This window comes from Hypanus sabinus, chromosome 7, assembly GCF_030144855.1.
Source record: "Hypanus sabinus isolate sHypSab1 chromosome 7, sHypSab1.hap1, whole genome shotgun sequence".
Lineage (NCBI taxonomy): Eukaryota > Metazoa > Chordata > Chondrichthyes > Myliobatiformes > Dasyatidae > Hypanus > Hypanus sabinus.
The window spans coordinates 127,561,819-127,574,132 of NC_082712.1; the positions used below are offsets into that span (position 1 = coordinate 127,561,819).

At 44.1% G+C, this 12,314-nt stretch overlaps 1 protein-coding gene across 1 annotated transcript in view; it reads left to right on the forward strand.

Moving 5' to 3' along the window:
* The window catches only part of LOC132397544 (uncharacterized), a 215,824-nt gene that overhangs the window by 137,934 nt on the left and 65,576 nt on the right, over positions 1-12,314 (forward strand). Inside the window, exons 45-47 of the mRNA XM_059976370.1 lie at positions 2,435-2,707; positions 3,186-3,458; positions 9,173-9,445. Of these exons, the coding sequence (XP_059832353.1) occupies positions 2,435-2,707; positions 3,186-3,458; positions 9,173-9,445 (819 nt within the window). The remainder of the gene's footprint in view (positions 1-2,434; positions 2,708-3,185; positions 3,459-9,172; positions 9,446-12,314) is intronic.

The window sequence follows — 12,314 nt, forward strand, 5'->3', positions numbered from 1 at the left end:
GGAAGACTAGTGGTATTAATTTCATACTTAGTTATTCCTTTGAGCTGCAGTGTAGGCTTTGTTTTCCATTTGAGAAGTTTTCCATTTTGTAGTTAATGGCCCTGTTTTGCTTATTGTTTTCTTTTCCATCTAACTCTGGTTGCATTAAAGTCTGTGAACTATTGACCCACTTCAGTGTCCTGCGCTCCAAACTTGGGCCATATCGGAACAAAGTGACAGTAGCAGGTGCCAGAAGAATGTTGATATCTCCTCTACACATTCCTGACACTTCAAGGAATCGTCATGAGAGGCCTGAAACTTCTCAAAGCATTTTTCTGTGCCAATCCAATCAGTCTGCTACATACTTCCTTATTTCAGGGCTCACCCAACTGCCAGTTAGCATGATTAACTGAAATCAACGCTGAGACTAAAAACCTCTCTTCCCTCTTCTGACAACAGTTCCAATTTATGACTTTTCCCCCACGTTCTTCTATTAACCTGTTTTCTTCCTTTATAACTCCTCCTGGACTCAGCGGTATAGCTACTGAAACTCCTGTACCACCTTCCTGATGGGAACAGCAAGAAGTGAACATGGCCTGGATGGTGGGGGTCCCTGTTGATTGTTGCTGCTTTCCTGCGACAGCACTACGTATAAATGTGCAGAAGAGTGGAGGTATCTTTACCCGTGATGGACTGGGCCATATCCATTTCCATACGAAGCTGGGATGCAACCAGTCAATATAAACTCCACTATAGAAAAATGAGAAAGTTTTGGATGACACGCTGAATCTTCACAAACTTCTCAGAAAATAGAGGTGATGCCAGGCTTTCTTTGTAATGGCACATATGTGTCAAACCCAGGATAGCTCCTCGGAAAACTACAAATAATTTAAAGATGCCGACCCTCCCCGCACCTGATCCCCATTGAGGTTTGACTCATGGACCTCGGTTTCATCTGATAGTAAATTATTATTTGCTTGGCCTTGCCGATGTAGAGTGAGAGGTTGTTACTGTGCCATCACTCACCAAGATGTTCAATTTCCCTCCTCTCAGCTGATTCATCTGAATCTTTGACTCAGCCAACAAAAGTGATTTTGTTAGCAAACGTAAATATGGCATTGAATTTGTGCTTATCCACACAGTCATAAGCATAAAGGGAATGGAACAGGCGAATAAGCCCACAGACTTGTAGTGCACTTGTGCTGATGGAGATTCTGGAGGAGATATTGTTGCCAATTCAAGTTGACTGGGTTCTGCAATTACAGAAACCTGAAAAGTCTATGGAAAAAAAAGGAAACTCCATTGGTGTTCTTACAGTAAGATTATTGTACACAGGTTTAACTCAGTACAAAGCATGCCTCTTGGCTGTAGATGCATACCATTCACCTGAAGGTTGATAAAAAGGAAGTGGTACTAAATTGGGATGGATGCAATTCATCAGATCTCAGACATCTGAGATCTCTCTCCACTGATGCTTAGACTTAGCAGCCAAACTATCCATCAGTTTCAGCAATCAAAGTTGGATGTGGATGCTTCCATTTGAAAGGAAGCCAAGGTAAGAAATATAATAAGTCTTAAGCTGTAAAAAAGAATCACCATTCGCCCACCTGTTTAGATCATGAAATATTTCTGGCACTGAACAATGGTCCATTTACAGGACAGGCCTTCCAAATAACTTTGCTCCAGCATTACTTTTGCACATTGCCTGGGAGCAGAGGCAGTGCACGGGGAAGTTTGATGACCCTATGCATTTACAATTAGTGATATGGTTGACCTGGACTATCAAGAGCCTGTTTGTGAACCAAGACACATAGTATAGTCACTGTCATTCAGGAGCATTACTTAGGCCATGGTATAGAAAGTAGCTAAGAAGTGCTTTAGTTGTGCAGTACAAGTATGCATTTAAGGGGTAGCTTTTGAGATCACAGCTCAGAATCAGGATCATTGATTATTGTCATTGACGTATGTTTGAAATTGGTTGTTTTGTAACAGTACAATGGTTGAAAGCATATAAAAATTACTCTAAGTTCCAATGAAAATGAATTAAATAAATAGTGCAAAAAAGGTATATTGAGGTTGTGTTCATGCGTTCATGGACCATTCAGAATTCTGATGGTGAAAGGGAAGAAGTTGTTTCTTAATATTGAGAGTGTGTCTTAAGTCTCCTGCAACTCCTTCCTGGTGATAGTAATGAGAAGAGGGCATGTCCAAAATGGTTAACATCCTTAATGATGGATGCCGCCATCTGAGGCAAAGCCTTTTGAAGATTTCCTCAATGGTGGGGAGACGAGTGCCCATGAAAATGGGTTTGGATGCAGAAGTACAATGAAAACTTACCACCATCTGTTTTACATTAACCATCAAATCTGAGCTATTCTCAGTTCATAAAATACATCTATCACCAGCAATTGGTTTTCAAAGATAATCAGCAAAATTAATTTATTTTCCCCAACAGAACCAAACGTAGTGAACAGCCTACAAGTTGACTATGTTGGCACTGACTCCATAACACTGAATTGGGAACAACCAATAGGATATAAAGATGACTATCGCTATCTGGTAGTGACAAAAACAACTTCAGAACCTGCCATTATCATTCAAAATGAAACTGTAAAATTTGAAAATGCTACTGTGAGCGGTCTGACCGCTGGAACCAACTACACCTTCACCGTTATCACACTTGTAGCCAATGTCCAGTCTGATTCCAGAGAAGTATCCAGCTACACAAGTAAGTACAGCAGAAGGTGGCTTCCCTCTATAGTAAATTGTATAAATCATTAATTTCCACTGAAGAACACAAGATCAAAGTCCTGAACACCTCTTCTCAATCTTATTAAATGTGTGTCACTTTGATATTCTGTCCCATTCCTGCTCTGAGCTTCACTGCAATTGTGCTAGAAACCAAAGACTGAGATCCCACGTTTAGCTTGCGGTATCGACGTCCTCCTTTCAGTCTGACCTGTATCATTCTCTCTGCAGATGCTACCGAATCTGTTGCAAACTTCCTGCCATTGTTTTTACTTCATGTTTTGAGTGTTTTTAATTGTATAATCCTTGCAACTACTCCTTATCAATTTAACTAAATTCAATATCTTTCTCATCTGCTGAGATGGTCCTATTCTGTGATGAACATAATTACCTTACACCACGTTACGTTCTGTGTCTGAAACCTCCTGGAAAATCCCATCATTTCTTTCATCCCACAGAACCTGTACAGATACCAGAAGCAAACATCAGTGTTAGCAGCAATGGGGCAGTGGATAGATTGTCTGTCTCCTGGATTCCACCACCTGGAAACGTGGAGCTGTTCTTTATCACTCTTCAAGGTGTAAATTATACGTCTGTACAAACAGTCAGCAGTAGAAATTCCACATCTGTAACTTTCACTGATCTTCGACCTGGTCGTGTGTACAACGTCACAGTGATTACAAGCAGTGGACCCTTCAATGTTACCTCTGCCAATGTGCAGGGTATAACAGGTATGTACAAAGTGTGAAGAACAGTTTTAATTGAATTTCTTTTGTATTAGAAATGATAAATGTGGAACACATTCTTAAGCATTGACTGCCAAGTTTGAGACATGAAATCACTATGATTGAAGAATTTGATCTCCAGTATTTCACTAACACTGATTGTTTGACCCCGATTCAATATTTAATTATTGGGGATGTGGATGTTGCCAAACAGAAAAAAATCCAACGTACAACAAGCCGCAGGAACTCAGCAGGTTGGGCAGCATCCGTGGAAACGAGCAGTCAACGTTTCGGGCTGAGACAGATCATCAGGACTGAAGGGGGTGGGGGCAGGGGGCCTATAAAGAAGGTGGGGGGAAGTTGGGAAGGAGAAGGCTGGTAGGGATCAGGTTAAAAACCAATTAGAGGAACAATCAAGAGGTCGGGGAGGGGAAGAATGGAGCGGATAGGCAGGAAAGGAGAAGAAGGAATGAAAGTTGAAAGCACTGTATAGTAGAAGAAGGCAGAATCATCAGAGAGGTGATGGACAGCTGGAGGAGGAGGCAGAGTGAAACTGGGATGGGATTACCAAGGGCAAATCATGCTTGACTAATCTGTTGGAGTTTTTTGAGGGTGTAACAAGGATGTTAGATGAGGGTAAGCCAGTAGATGTTGTGTACCTAGATTTTCAGAAGGCATTCGATAAGGTGCCACATAGGAGATTGGTGAGTAAAATCAGAGCTCATGGCATTGGGGGCAGGGTTTCAACATGGATAGAAAACTGGTTGGCAGATAGAAAGCAAAGGGTAGCAGTGAATGGGTGCTTCTCGGACTGGCTGGAGGTGACTAGTGGGGTACCACAGGGCTCTGTATTGGGACCACAGCTCTTTACGATTTATGTCAATGATTTAGATGAGGGCATTGAAAACTATATCAGCAAGTTTGCTGACGATACTAAACTGGGTGGCAGTGTGACATGCGAAGAGGACGTTAGGAGAATACAGGGAGAGAATACAGGCTGAGTGAGTGGGCAGATACTTGGCAGATGTCATTCAATGTGAATAAATGTGAAGTTATCCACTTTGGAAGCAGGAACAAGAGGGCAGAGTATTGTCTTAACGGTGTCGAGTTAGGTAAGGGAGAAATGCAAAGAGACCTAGGAGTCCTAGTTCACCAGTCAATGAAGGTGAATGAGCAAGTGCAACAGGCAGTGAAGAGGGCAAATGGAATGTTGGCCTTTGTTACAAGGGGAATTGAATACAAGAGCAAGGATGTTCTTTTGCATTTGTACAGGGCCCTGGTGAGACCACACCTGGAATATTGTGTACAGTTTTGGTCTCCAGGTTTAAGGAAGGACATTCTGGCAATTGAGGAAGTGCAGCGTAGATTCACTAAGTTGATTCCTGTGATGGCAGGGCTGTCTTACGCAGAGAGATTGGAGAGATTGGGCTTGTACACACTGGAATTGAGGAGATTGAGAGGGGAACTGATTGAAACGTTTAAGATAATTAAAGGATTTGATAGGATTGAGGCAGGAAATATATTCCAGATGTTGGGAGAGTCCAGTACCAGAGGGCATGGATTGAGAATAAGAGGTCAGTTATTTAAAACAGAGTTGAAGAAGAGTTTCTTCTCCCAGAGAGTTGTGAGGGTGTGGAATGCACTGCCTCGGAAGACGGTGGAGGCCAATTCTCTGGATGCTTTCAAGAAGGAGCTGGATAGATATCTGATGGATAGGGGAATCAAGGGATATGGGGACAAGGCAGGGACTGGGTATTGATAGTGAATGATCAGCCATGATCTCAGAATGGCGGTGCAGACCCGAGGGGCCGAATGGTCTACTTCTTACCTATTGTCTATTGTCTATTGTAAGGGAGAAGGAGGGAATTATCGGCAGTTGGAGAATTCAATGTTCATGCCAAGGGACTGGAGACTACCCAGATGGTATATGAGGTGTTGCTCCTCCAACCTGAGTTTGGTCTCATCATGGCAGTAGAGGAGGCCATGTATGGACATATCTGAATGGGAATATGAAGCAGAGTTGAAGTAGGTGGCAACCAGGAGATCCTGTCTGTTGCGGCGTACGGAGCGGAGGTGCTCGTCGAAGAGGTCCCTCAATCTGCATTGGTTCTTGCCAATGTAGAGGAGGCTGCACCGGGAGCACCGGATGCAATAGATGATCCCAACAGACTCACAAGTGAAGTGTTGCCTCACCTGGAAGGACTCTTTGGGGCCTTGAATGGTGGTAAGAAAGGAGGTGTATGGACAGGTGTAGCTATTACGCTTGCAGGGATAAGTGCCAGGTGGGAGATCTGTCGGGAGGGACGTGTGGACCAGGGAGTTGCAGAGGGACTGATCCCTGCGGACAGCAGAGAGGGCTAGAGAGGGAAAGGTGTGCTTAGTGCAGGGGTCATGTTGAATGTGGTGGAAGTTTTGGAGGATATGCTGGATCTGGAGGCTGGTGGTAGGTGAGGACCTCGGTCCCTGTTGTTGTGACGGGTGAATGGGGTGAGGGCCGAACTGCGGGAAATGGAGGAGATGCGGGTGAGGGCATCATTGATAACGGCAGAAGGGAAACCACGAGCCTTAAAGAAAGAAGACGTTTGAGATGTCCTTGAATGGAAAGCCTCATCATGGGAGCAGATGGAGTGGAGGCGGTGGAACTGGGAATAGGGTATAGCATTTTTGCATTTGGCAGGGTGGGAAGAGGGCCTATCAGCTCTCTCATGATTCTGCCTTCTTCTACAATGGTCTGTGGTTTCTTGAGCAGAAGGGAGGTTAGGGAAAGCTACAAAGTGCACCATCTTGGAGAACCAGTCTACCACGATGAGGACAGTGGTGTTTCCGTGGGAAGGGGGTAGACCGGTGAGGAAATTTAGTGCAATTTGCGACCAGGAAGGACCAAGGACAGGTAGAGGACATAGTAATCCTATAGGTGGCCGATGAGAGGTTTTTCAACAGACACAGATGGAACATGCCGAGTCATAGTATCCCCCTCCCTCACACTGACTAGATGGTGTACGTTACGAAGGTCCAACTTTGAGAAGATGGTGGCTCCAAGAAGTGGTTCAAATGCCAAATTAATGAGGGGTAGTGGGTACTTATTTTCAACTGTTATGTTGTTTAGGCCTCGGTAATCAATACAAGGATGAAGCGACCTATCCTTCTTTTCTACAGAGAAGAAACTGGCACCTACCAGGAAGGGTGAAGGTCTAATTATGCCCACCGTGAGGGCTCGCTATTGTATTTCTCCGTGGCCTTCCTCTCCAGTCGGGATAGGTTATAAAGATGACTGGTGGGTAATGAGGCCCCGGGATAAGGTCAATGGCACAATCATACGGGCGGTGCGAAGGCAGGGAAAGAGCCCATTGTTTCCTGAATACCTCTCCCAGGTCATGGTACTCTATGGGGCTCTGGACAAGTCGAGGGATACCAAGACAGGCTGAGTCGCGGTAGTCCCCCTGGGAGATGGCGCTGACCGCGGAAATTGGCGTGGCAAAACCGGCTCCAGCTGGCTAATTTCCCGGTAGAACAGTCGATGTGGGCATTGTGGTGGTTCAGCCATGGGATCCTAGAACTACAGGGGCTTGAGGCGAACGAATGAGATTGAGTCATACCTCCTCCCGATGCTTTCCAGAGAGAATCAAGGTCAGGGATGGCATACCGTGGGTCAACCAAGCCAGCAGTTTTCCATCCAGTTCCCGCGCCTCCAGATAGGTATTTTATGGCTCTCGAGGTCTTCTGGACTGGGAGGCTAACTCTTCATCCAACAGATTGCCCTCTGCAACAGAATCCAACTAGGCACTGGGACTGTTGATGATTCACGATAGCCGGGATCTGCATCCAGATCTGGGGAACTAAAGGGAGCGTCGTCTGAATTACCAGGACAGTAGGAACGGGAGCTCTGCAAGGAACGGAAGGAAGAGAGAAGTTAGGGCTGGTTGAAGATGGTAAGGTGGGCCGTGTAATGACCCGAGGAACAGGGTGACCGGTCTTTTCTCTCAGACGCTCTCGAAGTTGATTATCTAGCCTTGTGGCTAGAGAGACCAAGGAGACCAGGCTGTTCGTGTCATCCTCATTTCGGGGACGAAGCAGGAGAAGGAGGAACAGACCTCTGGCCGGTTGTCCCAGATCACGGTGGCCCATGCTAAGGCATCCCCTCGTAACAGTCCCATGATGACGCAATTTTTGATCTGTCCGAGCTCTACGTACTTGGCTGTTTCTCAAAAACCAGAGCAATGTAGTAAAACAGCCCAGCACTTCCCTAGGTCCCCAGGATAAAATCTGAGTTTATCCACTCTGGAAGAAAGAAGAAATATGTAAATCATTGTTCAGATAGAATCTACAATGAGATCTAGAAATTGTAGAACATGAACCTAAAATACAGCGTACAGTTTCATCAAACAGTTAAGAAGGTTCATGAAATGTTAACATTCATGGCAGGGGGTATGTTTGATGCAACTTTATAGGATGGTGGTAAGACCACACTTGGAATGATGCAAACAGTTTTGGCCTCAACAATGGTGGAAGGATGTATGTGCATTGGAAGCAGTGCAGGGAAGGTTCACGTGGATGATTCTTAAAATGAAGGGATTAACATGAGAAGAGTGGTTAATAGATTTAGCCTGTGTTCATTGGAGCAGCAGACGTAATCTTGTGGGAACACGTAAGTTGCTGAGAGGCTGTTAGATCTAGAGAAAGTACCTAGAACTTGGGGATTGCTTTTAAATAAGGGATCTCCCATTTTAGACTCAGAGGAAGAGGCATTTCTCTTTTGAGAGACTACAGAGGAATTCCCAACTGCAGAGACATCTAGAGGTAGAGCTATATTCATGACAGAATGACAGATTTTTAAGTAATATTAAAATTTGTAATAATCCAGCACTCTCAATACTGTAGTGGTGACACGCGAAAGGACAGATTTTCTTTTCTGTTGAATGTTACTCCTCATAATAGTCCACCCAACGTACTTTAAATTACCCAGTGAGGAGACAGGTTTAAAGGGAGTACAGGAACTAGTGGCCTGGTGACAGACTGTCAGAACAGGACACCGCTGAGTCCAGAGTGAGCATGGAACAACGTTCCTGCGTGAGTTTAAAGTGAGCACGGCAATGGGGTCTAGAGAATTTCAAGTAAGCTTAAAATAAGGTCTCAAGCAGTTTTCTGGGAGTGCTGGGACAGGGATCCAGTAAATTTAAAAGGAGCATTAGAACAGAACCTCAATGAATTTAAGGGGACTGCAAGAACTGGAACCCCAGTATGCTTAAATAGAATTTGCAGGATAAAACCAGATAGTCCAAATGTCAAAACATTCCATTTGACGAAAAGTTGGAGGGCAGATTATTGGAATTTTATGTACATTGCATAATGAAGAAAGCAGGACATTGATGTTCAGGGGATGAGTGGTCTACTCCTATGCCATTTCTTATATACTTTAAAGTACAATGCTTTCAGCTCATTGTAAAGACACTTTTCACACGAGATGAGGATAAAATGATTTTTCACCTTTCTAACTATAAATCTGATCTTGGACTTGATGCTAGTGATTTTGAAGCACTGTTATCATTCCATTCCTTTTACTTGACAATTCCCCCTGGCCTGTTGAGGGTATTTCAGTCTAGTTCATGGAAAGCTCCATCAACAATTTTTAGGGAACTCTGCTCATGACACAGTGAAAGGTTGTAAATTGCATTCATTTTCCAAATAATATTTACCATGATGTAATTTTATTTCTCTCACAGTTCCTTCACCACCCAGGAACATAGTAGTGACCGCTGTCACTAATTCATCACTTCATTTTAGCTGGGAGAGACCAGAAGACATGAATCTTGGAGAATACACTTTTATTGTCAGCTACCAAATGGCTCAAGCATCAAATAGTACAACTTATAGAGAAGAAGAAAATAAATCGGCTATATTTAATCTTAGCTCTGGAACTAATTACACCATAACTGTTCTTACCAATATTCTTCAGAATTTGAACAGCAGCTTTGTGACAAAATCTGTCTACACAAGTAAGTGCCTATATTCTTCGCCTGCAAAGCTGAAATGTTTTGTTTGATTACATGAAGGAAAATATTTCACATTCGCTTTGCTTCCTACAGTACATGTCATCAGAGTGAATGTAATTTCTGGGGTGAAACAGCAGAGTAACGGCTAGTGCAATGCCTTACAGCTGTATGATGGGGGTTATAAAGAGTTTGTCCATTCCCCTGTGACCGGGTGGGTTCTCCCAGGTGTTCCCATTCCCTTCACATTCCAGAGACGTACGGTTAGGACTAGTGAATTGTGGGCATGTTATGTTGGCACTGGAAGTACTTTGTCCAACTGGAGAGGGTCAGAAGGAATTTACACAGATGCTGCCTGAACTAGAGAGCCTGAGTTATAGAGAACTGTTGGCCTCACTGGATCTTTATTTATTGGAGAATAAGACAAATATCATAGAATTGATAAAATTGTGGTGGTATGGATAAGGTGGATGGTCAAAGCCTTTTCCCCATAGTTAGAGAGCCTTAAACCGCAGGCCACAGGTACAAGTTGAGAGCGAGTTAAAAAGAACTGAGAGGTAACTTCTTCGCACAGAAGATGGTGAGTACCAGGAATGAGCTACAGGCAGGTACACCTGCAGCATTTGTAAGGCATTTGGATAACTATATGCAGGGGAAGGGGGAACATTATGCGCTTCATACGTGCATCTGGAACTGGCAGCGAGGATGCTGTGGTCAGTATGGACCATTTGGGCTGAAGGGCCAGTTTATGTGCTGTATGATGACTGTTAGGACAGTTACTGGCTGCCCAGCGCAATCATTTCTGATTTGATTTGACACAAACAACACATTTCAGTGTATGTTTCAAGTACATATGACAAATAAAGAAAACATTTATCCTTAGTTCATAACGGGCACAGTAACTATAATGGTAGAGTCTGATTTTGGGCAGTAGGTGAATATTGGAATCCCATTTGTTGTTTGTCAAAGATGTTTTAGCAAAGATTTTCTTAGTTCTTAAATAACAGTTAAGGAATTGATTTTCCAAAGGCTGCCCACTCCATTGACCACATGAAGCTCCCATCAGCTTGTGAAACTGCTACACACATTGTTCAACGTGTCTTCAGGCTCCACGGCTTTCCTCAAGACATAGTGTCTGATCATGGATCACAGTTCACTTCCCACTTTTGGAAGGAATTCTGCTCACTTGTAGAAGCCACAGCCAGCCTCTCATCTGCTTTCCAACAACAATCAAGTGGCCCAATGGAAAGAGTGAACCAGGAGTTAGAGACAACCCTGCATTGCCTGGCCTCTTCCAACTCCACATCCTGGAGCTCCCAATTAGTTTGGGCAGAGATCGCCGACAATAACCTTCAGTCATCCTCCCCCAATATGTCTCCCTTCGAATGCCAGAAGGGATTCCAGCTGCCATTCTTCTCCGATCAGAAGAATGATGTAGGAGCTCCTGCTGCTGAACAGCTGATGCTGCACTACAAGTGCACCTGGAGACGTACCAGGGCTTCTATCCTATGCGCCCACAAACAGAACTCCCGGCAGACTGATCAGCTCCACTGACAGTTAAGGCCATTCAAGCCAGGAGAGTTCTGGTTGACATCCAGGGATTTTCCACTGATGGTCGAGAGGCGCAAATTGGCAAAGCACTACGCGGGACCGTTTGTAGTTGAAAAAACTGTCAACAAGGTATTGTATAGATTGCATCTACCAGCATCAATGAAGATCCACCCTGTATTCCATGCTTCCCAGCTCAAGCCAGTCAGTACCTCTCCCCTGGCTCCACCTGGCATCTCGCCAGATACATGGTAAGGTCCAATACCTTGTAGACAAAGATGGGTGTGGTCCAGAAGAACGTTCTTAGATCCTGGACAAGTCACTCATCAAGGACTTCCAGCAGACGCAGGGCTATGCTTTTGGAGGGGTGGGCTGTCACACCCATGAGTCAGCAGCACAGCAGCTACGGCAATTGCGCTCGTCAATATGCATGTGTCAGCTAATTATTATCACATTGTGATGGTATTTAACTGCATTCTCTTTGTTTTAACTCTTGTCAAGACCCGAGCAAAGCACAGCAACATTTCGCTGTCTGCTTGTATTTGGCATTGCCTGAAAAATTGGACTATAGAGTTAACTGACTTGGAAGACTAGTGGTATTAATTTCATACTTAGTTATTCCTTTGAGCTGCAGTGTAGGCTTTGTTTTCCATTTGAGAGTTTTAGTTAATGACCCTGTTTGGCCTAGCACTTATTGTTTTCTTTTCCTTCTAACTCTGGTTGCATTCAAGTCTGTGAACTATTGACCCATTGCAGTGTTTTTCGCTCCAAACTTGGGCCATATCGGAACAAAGTGACAGTAGCAGGTTCCAGAAGAATGTTGATATCTCCTCTACACATTCCTGACACTTCAAGGAATCGTCATGCGAGGCCTGAAACTTCTCCAAGCATTTTTCTGTGCCAATTCAATCACTCTGCTACAGGGGGACGTCACGTGATGACGTAGGGTTGAGATGTTGGGATTCCAGCTCCCTCGCAAAAAGTAATGAAATCAGGTTTAAATGAAGAAGAGTTAACAAATATCTATTAGAAACTACTTATAAGCAACTCAGGATTATCTTTTGATATGGCTCCTAAACCGAAACAGAAGAAAGCTACTGCTTCGAAGACTGCGCAAATCGGCGGGGAAAAAGGCTTAGCCGTCTTGGCGAAGCCTCGGACTCAAGTTGGATCTTCTCCTGATGAAGTGCATGGCACTTCTGATGTTGCGGGAAAAGAAGTTGCAGCAATGTCGGCGGTCTCTAAGAAGAAACGGCAAGAACAACACATGTGCGAAAGTATGCATGAACAGATGTTAACAAAAATACAAGCTTTAACTATGGTTGGA